This window comes from Sturnus vulgaris, chromosome 26 (genome assembly GCF_052056855.1).
Source record: "Sturnus vulgaris isolate bStuVul1 chromosome 26, bStuVul1.hap1, whole genome shotgun sequence".
Taxonomy (NCBI): Eukaryota; Metazoa; Chordata; class Aves; order Passeriformes; family Sturnidae; genus Sturnus; species Sturnus vulgaris.
In genome coordinates, this window is record NC_142268.1 from 5,084,322 (window position 1) to 5,101,940 (window position 17,619).

A 17,619-nucleotide genomic window follows, 5' to 3' on the forward strand; every position below is an offset into this window, starting at 1 on the left:
ATGTCTGTTTGAGTAAACCGTGTTACATCCCTGTCCCCTCATTTCCAGTTCAGACTGTTGGATAAGGAATAGTCATTGAGGAACATGTATAAAACTGGAAGTGAAAAAGATGCTGAATTTTATTTACTCTGACAGAAACAGTAAAGAAGGCCAGAAGGATACAGTGACTGTATGAAAGTACTTTGGGGATACTTGGAAGGAGAAGCTGTGTAAGGTCCAGGGTAGGACTTGTACAGGAATAAGTGGACACAGAATATGTGCACCTCAGTTTGTAAAAGGAGAGTGTTGGCTGGAGGCTGAGGAATGTGCTTTCAGTCAGAGTGCCTGGGAGGAAAATCAGAGCTGCTTTTAATGTGGGCGTCTGTGTGTGTTAGGGACTGGACCCAGGTCACGTGGTACCTTTTACTCCTGCATGTCCATGAGTGCTACAACTTAGGTTTGGTTTTATCTTGTATATTAAGTAACTTAAAATTCCTTGTCACCGATCTCAAATGGTGAATAAACCCATAACCTGTGTGATATTTTGGAAGGAAAGAAAGGAGTGCGGGCAGCAGGGGAGAGGGCGATTCTGTCCCTCTACTCCACTCTGGTGAGGCCCCATCTGCAGAGCTGTCTCCAGCCCTGGAGACCCCAACACAAGAAAGACATGGACGTGCTGGAGTGACTCCAGGGAAGGCCATGGAAAGAACCTGAAAGCTGGAGCCCCTCTGCTCTGGAGCCAGGCTGGGAGAGCTGGGGGTGTTCACCTGGAGAAGAGGAGACTCCAGGTAGAGCTCAGAGCCCCTTGCAGGGCCAGTCCCCTGGAGAGGGACTGGGGACAAGGAATGGAGGGACAGGACACAGGGAATGGCTTCCACTGCCAAAGGGCAGGGCTGGATGGGACATTGGGAAGAAATTGTTCCATGTGAGTTGGGGAGGTCCTGGCACAGGGTGCCCAGAGTAGCTGTGGCTGTCCCTGGATCCCTGGCAGTGTCCAAGGCCAGCTTGGACACTGGGGCTTGGAACAACCTGGAATAGTGGAAAGTGTCCCTGCCATGGCAGGTAATGGAATGAAATTGTGTCTAAGTTCCTTCCAAACCCAAACCATTCCATAATTTACAGTTTTGTGCCTGCTGTGTTCTCTGGTTACTTGTTGCAAGGGAAGGATACTCAGTGTATTGAAGCCAGCGTGGTAAATTTATGTGAGTGGAATCTTGCTCTTCTTCACCTCTGAACAGAATAGTCCCCCAGTCCTCCCCAGTGCAGTATCCATCCAGGAAGTGACAGTCCTGACTGCCAGGGCTCATTGTGGGTCACACTTGGAGGGATTTGTCTTGTTTGGAGTATATTTCCCTGGCCTTTAAGGGCCCATTTTCATAAGTTTTATTAGAACCTGGTTCTGTTTTGTAGTTTGCTAGAATATTCATGTTTATATGGCTTTTGGGACAGACTGAAAATATCCATAAAGCCGCTGTTGCTCTGAGTCTTCAGGGCAGAGCTGGACCTGGGAGGGATGGTGGATCCTTCCCATTCTTGCCAAATGTCCACCTATTATTTTTTCCTCTTAAACATACTTTTGTTTTCTTAGTCTGGAGAAATAAGGTAGGGTCCAGGTGCTCAACGTTTTTCTGATTGTTCAGTTACTCATTTTCTTAATCAGAGGTAAATAATCTCAGTAGGTAAGTGCGTGTGAACCAACCATATTTGATCTAAATGACTGACCATCTTTGACTAATAAAACAAAATGAATCTTATAAAGAAATCACAAAAACCATGCTGTGGGTACATTAGAAACATTGATCAGAATTTTATAGATGTTCTCTTTCGGTCTCCAAAGGATGGAGTTAAATCCTTGCACAGAGTGGTTTGGTGTTAGTTGTGTTCCGTGTCTGGTGTCATAAGAGGCTGTTTGGAGCTGCTAATTTAACCCCAGGTGTCTGAGGGAACAGGATGTTATGGTTCTGTGTGAGACCTGAATGCAGAGGATCTGGCTTCTCTTAAGAGTTTTAGCAGACAGCAGGAATTACCTGAGAGTGTTTATACAAAGGGTGTATTAGACAACAGGCTCTGACATTGTGTGGGTTCAGCTGAGTTACTGCTGGATTAGGTTTCACAAGGAAGCAGCCAAAGGCAGAGGTTGTGCCAGGAGCTGGCACAGTTCTGCAGTCAGTCCGTTGGCATGAAAACACTGAGGGTTATTTGGGGTTTCCTTCCATTCCCATGTGGATTTTATGCTTGCAATCTCAATGTCTCAGCAGACTGGGTATCCTTTTTTTCAGTATCTGAAGCTAATCTACAGTTCTCTTGTAGGCCTTTTCTTCATTTCCTCTGACATTTGTGCTGGGATATCATCATTTGACACCTGTATCTGTATTTGGTGTTCTAAAATGTCTGGAAAGCATAAGGAAACTTTCTTGTCAGCTAAGATCATTGCAGAGCCAAGCAGTTTGATTTAAAAAGGGCTATTTCACCACAGAATCCTTTACCATTGCAATTAGCTTGGTCTTCTAGCGTCCTTAAGCCTAACAATAGAATTTAATAACTTAAAAGTAGTACGTTTTTAGAGGAAAATAGCGCTTTTCCCTATGCATGCTTACAATTCTCTAGAAAATCCCACACATCTGACAGAGACAAGGCTGAAAAAGGTGTGTCTTGGGTTGAATTGCAGTTGTTTTATTGCTCTGAGACTGCCTTGAAAGTATTTTAGTTATTTTTAGGCCTACACTGATAAGAACCTGTAATTGTTGGGAAATTGCCACCCGAACTGATCTTAGTATGTAATGTTCTAATGGATGGTAGCAATTGTGGAGATAGAAGCAGAATAAGTATCCAAATAAAAATCCTTTTCCTTAAATATTTTAAGGATTTTTATTATTAATATCTAATTCTTCTGGTAGGAGTTAAGAGTCAGCTTAAATAAAGTGTTCATGAATTGTCTGCCTTAAAGGGAATTTTTCACTCTTCACTATGATGCTGTGTTTGGGAAACTGGCTGCTTGTTAGCTTTATTAATGAAGGATTAGAAACTTCTTTTTCCCTCTTGTCCCCAGAGGTGGGGGTTGGAATAGCCAGAGAAATTACCAGGTTCTTGATTTGATACCTGACAGTTCATCTGTTGACATTTTCTCACTTTTCTGTTCTCTATCCACAAGACTTTGTACTGATGAACTTGGTTAAGTGACTGCCTTTGTCTCACACCCAGGAAGTTTGCAAGACTGGTCAGAGTTGGTGTTTTAATCCTAAATTTCTTGTTGTTGATGGGTGCTTGTCTTGGTTTGAAAGACAGCTGTCCTCTAAGGAAGGCAGGAGCCCCTCTTAAAATGGAAAATGTAACCCCCCTCCCTCCAACTTATTATAATTTTGAAATTAAGGAGCTCTCAGGCAAAGATATGGGAATAGGAATAACAGTTCTTTACTAGGAAAATTTAAATATAAATACAGTAATACAAAACAGCGAAACACTGACAGAGTGAGAATCCAAGCTGCCCCCGTCAGTCAGTCAGGGCTTGGTGCAGTCCCATTCCATGGTGGCTGCATCCTCCTGCAGTGACAGATGTGGTTCTGCTGGAGCAGGGCTCCTGCACAAGGTGCAGTTTTCCTCCAAAGCTCCAGGGATGATGGGGAAAGCTCTGGTTTTCCTCTGGGATCCAGTGGGAAAAGGCTGCTCTGCTGTTCCAATCTCAGATTTTATCTGGCTAGGAAATGCTTGGCTCCTCCCCTGGGTGGAGCATCTCCCAATGGGATGATGGAATTTTATCAGCCCTGCCCTGGGACTGCATGGCCCATGAACAGGAGAGATCTCCTGGAGGAAAGATGGATTGTGGAAAACATAAAGAACACTGCCCCACTTGGTTTTAACAGATGGTGATAGAATACTTTTGATACTAACCCGAGACATTATCCACCCCTTATTCTATTACCATCTGCATCATACCCAAATCAATACCCTCATTAAACTCTGCAATGAAACCTTACGCACAGTTCTCACTTAAGATTGGGTTTCCCTGTGGTACACAAGGGTTTCTGCATTACCCACCAAGTGTAATCAGGTCCTTGAGCAAAGACAATTTCACGGATGGGTTTGTCTTTGCCTGAGGTGGGACTAATCTAAACAGTCTTTCCTAAAATACCTTAGTCCAGTGCCTGCTGTCTATGAAGACAGAAGGATGTCCAGAGTGGAAATAAAAGAGCTCCGAATTACTCATGATCTATGCCAGACTTGGGAAACCTCCTTGGCTTGCTGAAATATTTGCTGTGTGGATTATGTTAAGTTCACTCCTTGTTTGCATTTCCTTTCATTTTAGTAGTGATAACACTCTTTTGTTTAGGATTAATTTTAAAAAATGTTTTTCCCTTTAGGACACAGCTTAGGCTATGGCTTCGTGAATTACGTAACTGCAAAAGATGCTGAAAGAGCAATAAACACACTGAATGGCCTCAGACTTCAGTCGAAAACTATCAAGGTAGGAGCTCTTCAGTCTTCTGTGACAACAGCATTGTAATGAACTTTATTATAGTTAAGTTTGTGTGCTCCCAGCTGCAGTAAGTATGAATCTGGGAGTAGTGAAGTGTTTTGAAACAGCTTAGTATTTGAAGATTCCCTTTCTTTGTATTCCCACCATTTTTACAGCAGTTGAGGGACCATTAGAGATGATTGCCAGGCTTTTTAACTCATGCACATCTTGCTTCATAATATTTGTTGTAAATCTTGTTAATACACATGCACTCCTTTTCTTATCCAAAAGAATTAACCTGTGTAGGATTCACTCCTGCTTAGGTGATCTATGTAGTGTTCTCCAGTAGCAGAAATTAAGACAGAAAACTGCACTCTACTCATGCCATCTTTTTATGAAGCTTTAGAAAATACATTGGCAGTACAAGTTCCTGATGTGAGCTGTGACAGGTCCAGTGGCTGAGTCAGAACTCAGGATTCTTTATGTGGCAGAAGTGTTTGCTGGGAGTAGTGGAATTGGTCTGCTGCTGTCTCCTTACAACAATGCTGATATAGTTGTTGTCTGTTGAGTAAGCCCAAAATGAATGGAGTTATGTAGAGACATGCTCTTTCTCCTGTTGTTTGGTTGATTTTCCCCTATTCTCTCCTGGTTCAATTTTTTTGAACGCCAGTAAAAATGCATGTGTTGATAATGAGGGGGAGTTAATTAAATTGGCTCATGACAATAAATTGATTGTCCCTGTTAATACCCTGAACGTGTGTTTTTATTTCTTTTGCAGGTTTCCTATGCTCGCCCAAGTTCTGAAGTTATCAAGGATGCTAATTTATATATCAGTGGCCTGCCCAGGTCAATGACACAGAAGGATGTAGAAGATATGTTTTCCCGTTTTGGGCGCATCATCAACTCCCGTGTGCTTGTGGATCAAACCACAGGTAAGTTCTGGGGCCTTGGCTGCAGAAAACTGCAGTGTACACCTGTGTTTGGTGTTTTCTGAGACTGGCAGTACCTAAACTTAAGTAAATTTGACTTCCACCAGCTAATCATGACATCTGGTTTCAACCAGTGATAGAATTTCAGCAGGATATCCATGATTCAGTGATTTTTTTTTTTTAACACAGAATTATTCTCACTGCCTTTTTGCCAGCTTACAGCCCAAACCTCAGATCATATGAAACTCATTCACTCAATTTTCTTTTATTTTAAACCATTTGAGATGTCTTACAGGCCTCTGTGGTTACTGCTAAGCAAAGGAATTGATTTCATACACTTAGTACTGCCCTGAAAGTTCTGAATATATTTTGTGTAATTAAAAAGAAGAAAAAGAGAGAGGAATGGGAGAAGTTACTGAGTTATACACTTGGCTCAGGAGAGACTAAAGTTAAGGGTTTTTTAATAATGGTAATTCTGATTCTGTGTTACAGTGTGTTTTCAGAGTTTTAATTTCTTAGCCCGTTATTTCAGACAGTGTGACTGTCTGGCTTATCCTGTCATCTAGGTGTTCTGTGGTTTTACTGGTAGCCCCTATGTCATGTATTAATCTGGAGATAGGTTTTACACATACGGTTTTTCATTGAATGTGCATCTGCTGCATTGGAATAGAAGACAATCTTAAATCTAGCAATTCCACATTTAACATTTATAACTGGGATGTACATTTATACACATCAGTTCAGAAGCAGCTTTCCTGCTCTGTGAGGAATCTGCTGTAGTTCGGAGTGGGCCACCAGCAGCTCCTGGTGGGCTCAGTGTGAGTGCAGGCTGAAGTGTGCAGGGCTGTGTCCCCATCAGAGCCAGCTCGGGGTGCAGGCACCACCTGCAGGGGTTTGGTCAGATCGTGCTGCAGACATGACTGTGCATCAGAGAAACCTGAGGTGACTTGGTGACATCTGGGGACTGACATGGCAGACAATCCATGGCTGAGTGAGGAAAATCCCATCCTGCCTTTCCTGGAGAAAATTATTTGTTTTGCCCAACTCTGATACCTGGATGCTCCTGTCTCTAGAGCTGGTTATCTAGGACACAGCTGTAATGAAAAGCAAGAAAAAAATTTGCAGAGCACAGCAAACTTATTAATGCGAGTGTCCAAATTAGTCATCCCTGTCTGGCAGTCCCTGGGGTTTGGAGAGTATCTGGATTTGACAGAGCTGTAAAATGAGATGACAGAAGTCATACAAATAAAACCTCCCCAAGAATAATACAGTTTTAATGGGTGTGCTGAGGCCTGATGCTGTGTAATTCAGCTCAGAGCGCACTGCCTGCTTGCTGATAGCCTTAATAATGCATTGACTCAAGAGTGGGTTCTGTTACATCTCACAGTTAATGCCTGCAGAGCCTGGCCTTGCCATCCCACCAGGAATGTAGCTGTGCCTTGGCTTTAAGCCTGCCCTTCATATGGTAATCTGCTCCCACTTAAGACACATTTTAATTTGTACTTAGCTGTACCTTCTCACAGAGCTGGTACTCCAGCTTTTGAAAATTGTCTGTTTAAAAATACGCTTTCTACAATATTTATGTTTTAAATGAGTGCATTGAGAAGCACTAGGATGAGCAAGCATGAAAATGGAGGAGTCACAGTAAGCTGAGCTCTAGGATAGGCCTCGCTGAGTTCTGAGTGATGCTGCTACTCTGCCCTCTCCAGGGTGTGACATAGCCTTCCCCCTGGCATGGGAGCTGATCTCAGTGGTACCTGAGCATACAGTGCTGTGAGCTCTACTCTGGTGAGCCCATCTGTTGTTATTTATCAAAATGCAAACATACCTTGATTGCTGCAGGCCCAGGTTTTGATATGTTGCATTTCCTTCTGTGAAACTGAGAAAATGATCCTCAACTGTTGCCAACAACCTTGTGATTTATGATAAGCTTAACTTCTGTATCTGGCTTTGAAGATGGTCCTGCATGGATGTGAAGAAAACATGAAAGTGTCTGATATGTCACCTTCTGAAACAGAGCTAATGAAGTCCTACATTTAGTCTGGTCACAATACCTGCTTTTTAAGCAAAATGTGCCCTTTTTAGCTTCACTGTGGTAATCTGTGTTTTCAGCCTAAGGTTAAGTCACAGATAAGCAGGGGGAGGAGAGGAGAGCCCACAAGGCAGAACTTGTGCCTCATTCAGGAGGATAGCAGCATTCAGGGGCTGGGACTAGGAAAAAAATACACAAAATTTTAACAGCTGTGATACTGGTTCAGTGCCAAGTTACCAAGAAGTAATTCTTCATTGATTTTAATGAATAAAAATAATCTATGTGCCAGCTAGAAATAAAGTATGTGGTGCAGGTGAAACTGTGATCTCTGCATTAAAAAAAGTGAAAGTCCTTTATTATAGACAGACATTTGTTCCCTCATCTCTGAATCTGAGTGTGTTTCTAGCATGGGAAAATGAAAACATTTGCAAAAGTGTATCAATTCTGTGTTTGTGGATGCTCTTTAGTGATAAAGTAATGGAAAACAGGAAGTTTGGGTTTGTTCTTAACCAACAGGAATTAATTTTTTTTTACTTAATTTAAAATGTTGAGTAGTTTTTTGTGAATGGAAATGTCAGTTGATGATGAATATTGTGGCATTCTGCCATGTATTTTTTAAGTGTTCAGTCACTGTGGTTGTTATAGCTGAAATGTGTATGCTAATTTGTCATTGGTTTCTTAATTTTGTACTTTATCCTCCAGCTGATGAAGAAATGTAAATTTAGAAAACTTGAAAGCTGTGACCATAGAAATACTGAACTTTTTTGGGTTTTGTTTTCAAAGTTATTTTGAGTTTATCCTGAACTTCAATTTTTTTGTTTATTTGTTTGTTTTGTTTTTCTTTGTTTTTTTTATTGGTTTGGTTACAAGGTTTGTCCAGAGGGGTCGCATTTATCCGGTTTGACAAAAGGTCAGAAGCAGAAGAGGCAATTACAAATTTCAATGGTCACAAACCCCCAGGTTCCTCCGAGCCCATTACAGTGAAGTTTGCAGCCAACCCTAACCAGAACAAAAATGTGGCACTGTTGTCGCAGCTGTGTCATTCACCAGCTAGACGGTTTGGAGGGCCAGTGCATCACCAGGCGCAGAGATTCAGGTAGGTTAGGAAGAATAAATGCATTTAAGGCTGTGCTGCTGTTCCTGTGTCTGTCTGGGGAGCTGTGCCCCTGCAGCTGGGCAGTGATACCTTCATGTGTGAATGAATACATAGTGCACTGTGTGTCCTCAGTGGTATGTAAAGAAACTGTTGCATTAAAATGTGATTAAAGAAAAATCTTACTTGTAAAATTTATACTGAAGTTAGTATGTAAAGGTACCTGCACTCTGGTGTCTGTTTCCACTACTGGGTTACAGTGAGGAGACAACAGCAGCAGGTTCCAGGTGGGTGTTGGTAGGTGCCTGTCTCAACAGATCCCCATTCTGTGGTCTATATATCTGAACACAGATAGAATTTGGCAACTTAATTAAAGCTCTGAATGGTTGGTTCCAGCAGGGAGGTGTTACAGTAAGAGAGGAAAACCTTATTTCTGATGAGGAGGTTCTGTGGGATTCCTGCCTGCCCTGCAGTCTGTGCAGGGTTCTGCCTTCCCTTGAGGCCTCATTATATTGAGTAAGTGCAGCATCCTATCTGCTTCCAGGGCTATGGAAGACTCTGTGCTTTGCCACAGAAAATTGCTTTGGTTGCTTTGAATATGAATTGCTTGAATTGGAAAACCTTGGGTGTTCATGGAGGAAGCTGATGGTTGGAGGGTGCTCTGCTCTGGAAAATGCAGTGTATTGACTGTCTTTGCAGAGAGGCAATGGGCTTTGAGATGATACATGTTCTTGAGTAGTGGTTCCCTGTTGAGAATTTACTCTTATTTTTTTCTTTTTCTCCTGTGAGGGATCCAATGAGATGAATATAATTGGACTCAAATCTCAGCCACCTTTTAGCTGTGCTGCTGTTCCAGTATTGCTGTCTTGCTGTCTCCTGTCCACAGTGCTGTAGCTCAGCATTTTGAGCACAGCTCTGTGTAATGGCTCTCCAGAGAAAATTTGTACTTTGTAGTCAGCTGTGGTTTTATACTGAAAGTGATTGAACAATTTGCCCAAGGAGACAGTGGAATTTTTGTCCTTGAAGATACTGAAACTTGGCTAGAATTGATAGCAAAAGGGTTAATCTAATTTCTACTGTGCTTTTGTAGTTTTAGCAGGAAACAGGGTATGCAGGATCTGGTTTCTCAGCAAGGATGGTTGGAAGATAAGGGAGAGACATCTGGCTTGGGAATGCAGCCACAGCCAAAACAAGGACTGAACCTGGGAACCTGGGGAAAGCTTTATGGTAATGAGCAAAATATGCACGTGATGACTGTATATAAACAACACACTTGTAGAGGATCACGTGCATGCAAGGTGGGGTTGGAGTTATCCTCTGTGCAACCAGGCCTGTAATGAATGCCCTTCTTTCTGAATGCTACACTGTGCTAAGGAGTTTTATTTGACTGATTCTTGGTGAGTTTCTGTGACAGGATGAGCTTAAGCAACCTGCTCCAAGTACGCTGCTTTGAACATGGGGCTTTATTAGAGGATTTCTAGAGGTCCCTGCCAGCCCAGTTCTCTTCAGCTGTAGCCCAGGGAAGTTTAGCTCAGGCAGCTCCTTGTCTCCCTGGAGCAGTCACCCAGATCTACACCCAAACCTTCTGAGCCATGCTGAGGAATAAACTCTGCACTGTTTGCATTTAGGTGAATTATTAAAAAATTAACACACCTGCCCTTTGTCTCAGACAGGGCTTCAGTGTGTCCTGGTTCTAGTAAAATCTCGAGACTTACGGCTCATTTTTTCATTCTTAACTTTCTTAATTTATTTGGACATTTTCATCATTGTTCTTCCCCCTAAAATTTATACCAGGGTCAAATCGCATCAGAATAAGCACTGCAAATGAAATTTACATCTATAATTAGGAGACCAAATACCTTTAATTCAGTCCTGTAATGATCACTCAGGAACAATAAAAATTATTGATGTATGTATGTCAAAGCTTGTGGTGAAACTAAATAACCAGTTTGTTAATTTTTCTTTTACTGTACCATTTAGAGCAGTATTAATGTAAATTGTGAACATTTCGCAGAATCGCAGACTGGTTTCGGTTGGGAAGGGACCTTAAAGCTCATTTCATCCTACCCCTGCCGTGGCAAGGACACCTTCCACTATCCCAGGGTGCTCCAAGCCCTGTGCTACCTGGCCTGGAACACTTTCAGGGATGGGGCTGCCATACCCAGTGTTTCTGTAGGCTTGGGATGTCACAGTGGGGGTTAAGATGAAGGAAATGTTCTGTCTCTTTTCCATTCCTGCTGCCATGGGAGCTGTGTCTTGCTGGATGTCTGTGCCCAGTGCTTGTTTGTCAGCACACTTTGGCTGGCTGCTGCTCCCAGTGAGTGACAGGCCTGCTACTGGGGAAAGAGCTGAAGATTTTGAGGTCCCACAGCCTGGCAGAGGTTGGAAGAGAGCAGTTGTGGGTCAGAACATGCTTTCAGGAAGATGCTGTGGACACAAGAACCATCAGTTGACTTGCAGACACGAGCTCTTCATCTCTGCCTTGTCACAGCCTTGTGAGAACTCCAGCACTTCCTACAAAGCTTCCTTCCCTCAATCACTCATGCAGGCACATCTGTACACAATGCTTACACCATGGAGTCATGGAATGATAAAAGTTGGAAAAGACCTCCAACATCAAGTCTGTCCCACAGTCCTTTGTATTTTTCTTCCCACCTTTAGTGTTAGCTGCAAGTTTTTCTAGTGAGTCTATCTTCCTTGAAGGATGCTGAACTGAAGGAGTTGTGATTATTCATGCTGTGGTTAAACTCAGGAACCTGAGTTTGGGCTGGAGTCTTGTTTGCTTTGGTAGTGAACAAGACATGATGAATGGATAAGCAGCTTCCACAGAGCCCACAGTCTGTATAAATTAAAGTTGTGATCTCTGCTCCACAGGGGTTGAATACTTAACCTGATATTTTGATTACATTTCATCTTGTTTCATCATAATCCCTGTAAATCCAGGATTAAGCCTTTAGTATCTAATTTGTAATTATTAGTTTCCTACAGATATTTCTCCAACCCTTTGTTTAAAGTTCTTTTAATCCTTTCGAGTTCCTGTGGTATTCGTGGCTCACATCAGGATCTGGTCTTAGTGCTGTCTCTTACTGGATCCTGGGCTAATTCAAAGACCCAGGCTCTCTGCTTTCTTCCAGAGGGAGTGATGCCACAGAATGGGGTTGTGTCTGGAGGACAGATAAAACATCTGGGGCAGGGGTTTCTTTAGAGTGTAAGATCTGTTTGCTTAGAGAGAATAGCAGATCTCCAGGTGCTGATCTGATGAAATGGAGGTGTTTAGCTCCTGAAGCATGAGGAGACTGCCTAGAGCCCCTGGAAGTCCTGTGCTTTTGCAGCTTGTCAGAGCTTTATAATAGAACAACATCCTTTCAAATCTCAGTTATTACCAGTTCAGCTGATTTTGCTTTCAGACTTGTTTCAGGCTGTTCAGGGAGACAGTTCGTGTAATGGGCGTAACTCTACCAGTATCAGCCCATGAGTTCTGCCCTGAATGCCAGAAGGGGAGCGAGCCACTTCTGATAGTTCTTTGATCCAAGTGGAAACACAAGAAGACTGTTTAACCCTGTCAGCGATATGGTTGTTCAGACAGCTCCTGTATGCCTGCTTGATTTCACTCCAGTGAAATGGTTTAAATTTTCCGGTTTTAGACCAATTTGTAATTTGGATGCAAACTGTGTGTATTGAGTAGAAACCATTTCATCCAGAGTAGTATTTCATCAAAGTTCTGGAAGAATATGTGAGTGAAACCCCAGTTGCTCCTGTTCTTCCTTATGTGGTTGTTTGACCCAACACCTTGATTTATTTCGCAAGCTTAGAGCTTGTGTCACTGAATTCTCAACAAGGTTTGTGTTGGCCACAGCAGATCATTTCTGTTTGTAACAGAGACAGCAGAAAAAATTCCTTGTCAGAAGGACATCATCAGCATAGCTGAACTCCTGCTCTTTGGAACTATTAGAAAGTAAAAAGCTGCCAAGCTTAAGTGCAATGGCAACACATGGTAATATTAAAAATAATATTCCTGCTTATTGGCATCCCACCTGTGCTGTTGTGTGTAACTGTCCTTAGAGTGCAGGGAAAAGAGGTCCGCAAAACCAGCACAAAGCTATGTTATGGGATGTTTAGGTTGGATATCAGGGAACGTTTCTTCCTTCAGAAGGTGCTGGGCACTGCCCAGGCTCCCCAGGGAATGGTCCCGGCCCCAAGGCTGCCAGAGCTCCAGGAGCGTTTGGACAGCGCTCTCAGGGATGCTCAGGGTGGGATTGTTGGGGGGTCTGTGCAGGGCCAAGGGTTGGACTTTATGATCCTTGTGAGTCCCTTCCAGCTCAGGAGTTTCTGTGACTCTATGAAAAGCACTTATAGGACTTGCATAGACCTAAAGAGAAATTGCTTTCATTTAGGAGTGTAATTTCTGAGATTTATATTCTCCAGTGAGTTAAGCTAATCCCAGGATCTGTTAAATGAAGTAGTCTGTCTGTCTAACAGCAGAGGGAGCAAAAGGTCATTAACAGAAATGAGAAGTTTATAAAGTGAAGAAGTGTTGTGATTGAAAATCCACTATCGTTGATACTTAATGCCCTGAGATGTTGGAGTATTAGGTTAGCATGGCTTGAAAGAACCATCCACAAATAATACTGGCTACAGATTCTTTGTGAGGGTTGAAAAAGCAATGTGGAGGAGACAGTATAAAAATAATTACAACAGAAATGAGGACACTAGCTGTAAGTGTGCTAGGACTGAGATTGTTCAAATGACAATATTAAAGGAATTTTAGAACCACTTTCTCTGAAACATCCTGTATCTCTGTTGGCCCAAGTGTTTGCCCTAGTAGGACATTCTTTTAAACATCCTTAATAAGTATCACTTCCTAAAGGTCATCTTAAATTGGCATGGCCACAAAAATCTGTCCTGGTAGGACAGAGAGCTGTGTGTCAGCTGCTCTGGGCCCTGCTCATGCAGGCTGTTGCCCTGAGCTGAGTGAGAGATCTGAGGTCCCTCTTGTACAGAGTGAGAACAGATATACTGACTGCTGGAACCAACGTCAGGCAATTCTGAGCTCAGTGGTTTGAGCAGGGACTCAGGACTGGTGATTTGTTGAGATGAAAAAACCTGACAGATATTAAGATAAATTCATCCTACCAGATCATTACTCACTTGGAAAGAAGCTACAGAACTGAAGGTGTCTGTCAGAACAAGTAAGTGTATCAAGCATGCAAACACAGGAACGTATTTATACAAAGCCAAAAGAAATAGATGTGTCACCTCATCATCAGATCACACGGGTTGGTATGTCTCCTTCACCTTGTGGTACTTCTAACTGCTTTTTCAGTTTGGCTGTAACAAAAGGCTTCCCAAACTTGGATTTTCCTGGGGCTGGCTGTCAGTGGGTTGGTGCAGCTCGGGAGTGTCCCAATGTGCTCTGGGGGCCCCTGGGCTGCAGAGCAGCAAGGGAAGGGTAGAGTGACACTTGCTCTGGGAACAAGAGAGTCCAGGAGCTCAGGTGTCCGAGGCAGTGAGCTCTGAGCACCAGAGAGCCTGGGGGAGCTGGGCACTGAGTGGTTCTCGTGTGTGAATGTACAATGTGTGTGTGTGTGTGTGTGTGTGTGTGCGTGCACTGCTGCCCCTCTGTTCCCTTCCCTCCCCTTACACCTCCTTAAGCCCCCTCTCCTCGAGAAAGGCAGCAACAGCTCCTTCATGCAGGGCAAGAAAGAATCATAGGGGGAAGCATTTGGCACCTACTGCAGCATTCACTGCCCAGACATCCCTTCCCTGTTTCCTCCAGGTCAGCAGAGAATCAGGATGTGCCACCGCCCTGCTCTTGGCAGAGAGCAGCTCGTGTACCGCTTTTAAGGGGTTTGCAAATCACCAGTGGTACACCTCAATTTGGGAACCCCTGGTATAGTATCATTATATTTCTATGATCACATGACCTCATATGTTTCAATAATAAATAAGCACAAGGGTTCAAAGTGAGTTTTTGACCTTAACTTTCACTTTTGCTGGCCTCTGAGCTGTGCAACCCTAATATTGCACTAAAATACTGAGCAGCTTTGATTTTCTGGAGTGTAGGCCAGAAATAGAATAAAGGGGAATTAGAAATGTGGGTTATAGGAAAAAGAAATTAATACGAAGCAAGACATAAAAAGATGATTTTTGCTTTTTGTTATGCATGAATCCTGCTGAGATATTGTGAAAGAGGCAGGATTTAGGAAGAGTGGGTAGGTAATTTAAAAAATCCAGTTCAGTAAAGTCAGATCTAAGTTTTCCTGGAAAAATAAATCAAGCCATTCATACACACTGGAATATTAAAACTGCACTGAGCCTGCTCATGTTGGGAGTGTTTGCCTGCCCCTGCTGCCTTTGGGTGGAAAGGGTTTTGTTCTTTTTCACAAAAGAAGAAATTAATACATACAGTCTCTACTTCTAAGAACTTAGCACACTAATCCCCTGCCCCAGCAAACCTAAAGAAACTCTTTGACTTAAGAGTTTCCTAACATGCTTAGAGGCAAGAAAAGGAGCATGGGGTGGAAAAAAAGTCTCCCGTGAAGTAAGTGTGAGATGCCTGGGGGTGTCTGGGGCCTCTGGGGAAGTGCTGCCTGTGCCCCCAACTCCAGCAGTTCTTCAGCAATGCAATGCCCTGGACACTAAGCAGCCTGACTGAGTTCAGAGATCCATCCAGATCCCTGGAAAGGTGATCATGTAATCTTGCCTTGCTTGTTCCTTGCCTATTTCTAAGGATAGTTCCCTGTTGATAAAGCAGTTGGAATATTTAACTTTTTTTTTCCTGGCAGCTGTCAATTTGATTGTCAATTTGAATGGGGAAACATTTATGTGGCGGTTTTGATGTGCCATGTATAAAATATTCATTCTCAGTTGCTTCCCATTCAAGTTAATTTGCTTAATTGAATTGAACTTTTACATGAAATATTGTGCTTTTTATTTGCTAGGTTCTCTCCTATGGGTGTAGATCACATGAGTGGGCTTTCTGGTGTAAATGTTCCAGGAAACGCATCTTCTGGCTGGTGTATCTTCATCTACAACCTTGGTCAAGATGCTGATGAGGGAATCCTCTGGCAGATGTTTGGCCCCTTTGGTGCGGTTACCAATGTGAAAGTTATTCGAGATTTCAACACCAACAAGTGCAAAGGTTTTGGTTTTGTGACCATGACAAACTATGAAGAAGCTGCAATGGCCATAGCAAGTCTTAATGGCTACCGCCTGGGGGACAAAATCTTACAGGTTTCCTTCAAAACCAACAAGTCCCACAAATAACTTGCTCGTGCTTTTTGTATGGAGTAGATAATGGAGTGACAGAAGTTGAAACATTTTTGTTAGTGTAAAACTCATTTTGCGCCAATTTTCACAAGTGTTTGTCTTAGTCTAAATGAGAAGTGAAAAGGTTTTATATTCTGGGATGCAACTGACATGTTCAAATGTTTGAAATCCCACAATGTTAGACCAATTTTAAGTTCCTTTAAGTTATTTCATTTAAAACATGTTAAAACTCCCCTGAAATCTTAAGTAGATTGCATTAACTAGATCCTCTGGATGGTGGTAAAATTGAAGCATGCTTTCACTTATGAGACTAACATTTGTTTCATTGAATGTTGTCTGCAAAAACTGGAATTTTCTGAAAAATATCAGGCTGAATTCATTGATTTTCTTTGGTTTTATGTTGTTCTTCCTACCCATTCCCCTGTCCTTTTGTTTCCCCCCCAGTTTCAGTAGTATGGAAGAATAGTTGAGAAATACTAATGTTTTAGTTGACAGTAAATTGTTTGATCAATTAATATTCATTATTCTGTGTCTAGTTGAGGATCAGGCTTTTTAAAGTCAAGGTCTTGTAAGTAGTAGCATGCCAGCCTAACTTTAACACCATTGAGGAGGTAAGTTGCACACTGAGCAGTGGCCAAGCTGTCCAATTCACAGGTTTTAGAAAGGTGACTTTTAAAGCCCATTTTGAGAGGAATGGACCAAAGAGTTTCAAAGAAACTCCGGGAAGATTTCAGAGTCAAAATGAAACTCCAAAAAAGCGAGTGTGAATATATGTTGCTACTTTATCAGACTGAATCTCTTCTGTCCAAATATTTAATGCATGGTGCACTACTTACTGGTACATTATAATACAGCAAGATACTTACTAATTTTCCAAGATCATTATAGTTGGAATTCCTTTGGCAGTTCTATTTTGTAAAGAAAAACCAGTTATAAACATTTGAGCATTGTATTTCTCGCATCCCTTCTAATGAGTGCTAGTTTTTCTATTTTAATAGGATTTTGTTTTGACAACTAGCTTTACTTATTGAACACTCAGCAGAAAAGTACTTACAACTTGCAAGTTAGATATTAACCAAAAACCCCTTTGATTTGTAGATTTAAAGATTAATCCCCCAGGTTTTCTGCAGACTGCCTTGAAACTTTGAGTTGTTCTGTTTCTGTTAATTTTCTTTTGCTTTTTTGTGTTTTTTGTTTGTTTTTACTTTTGCATTTAAGAACATTAAATTTGATTTTGTTTTGCTCAAATTTTGTTTTGTTTTTTATTTTCTGTTCTTTTTTTTGCTAAGTATTGCACAAAGTGTCCAGCTTTCAGAGTGTTGTTTTAAGGAACTGTAGCTCTTCTTTAAGAGAATTTTAATTTACTACTTTGACAGATGAGTAGAAGAAAAAGAGTTTTGAAACAAGCATCACAATAAATCTGTCACATAGAAATGATGTGTCACAGACTGATGTAAGCCTCAGGTGTGCTTGGGTAGGAAACTGGGAAGGCTGACCCTACCTGTACAGGTGTGTGAGCTGCTGTGCACAACTAGAGACTTGGCTCTGGTGTTTATGTAAGTAGAGCAGGTGTGGAAATGAGGTCTGTGGCATTTTAATCCAGTGTCTCCTTGTTTTGCCTGAATCTCTACCAGCCCCAGAGTTCATTTCCAAACTCCAGAGGCCAGTCCGTGCTGCCTGCTTGTCACACTCTATCCCCAGCTGACCTTGCCTTGTGCTTGCCACCATTTGTCCTCTCCTTGCCATGGGATCTGCACAGCCCGAGGGCTCCCTCAGCCTCCCCATGTGGCTGAGCTGCTGCCCAGCTCCAGGGAGGACCTGTGGGAGCTGCTGATGTTCCTGGACATTCCCAGGACATATCTAA

At 42.3% G+C, this 17,619-nt stretch overlaps 1 protein-coding gene across 2 annotated transcripts in view; it reads left to right on the forward strand.

Annotated features, from left to right (window-relative positions):
- The window catches only part of ELAVL1 (ELAV like RNA binding protein 1), a 39,770-nt gene extending 22,767 nt beyond the window's left edge, over positions 1-17,003 (forward strand). Inside the window, exons 3-7 of one of the 2 annotated variants that reach the window (XM_014884373.2) lie at positions 4,338-4,441; positions 5,211-5,364; positions 8,264-8,489; positions 14,263-14,376; positions 15,428-17,003. In XM_014884373.2, the coding sequence (XP_014739859.1) occupies positions 4,338-4,441; positions 5,211-5,364; positions 8,264-8,489; positions 14,263-14,376; positions 15,428-15,752 (923 nt within the window). In that variant the 3' untranslated portion in view covers positions 15,753-17,003. The remainder of the gene's footprint in view (positions 1-4,337; positions 4,442-5,210; positions 5,365-8,263; positions 8,490-14,262; positions 14,377-15,427) is intronic. The other variant, XM_014884375.2, reaches the window with a different exon arrangement.
- The last annotated feature ends 616 nt before the right edge of the window (positions 17,004-17,619 follow it).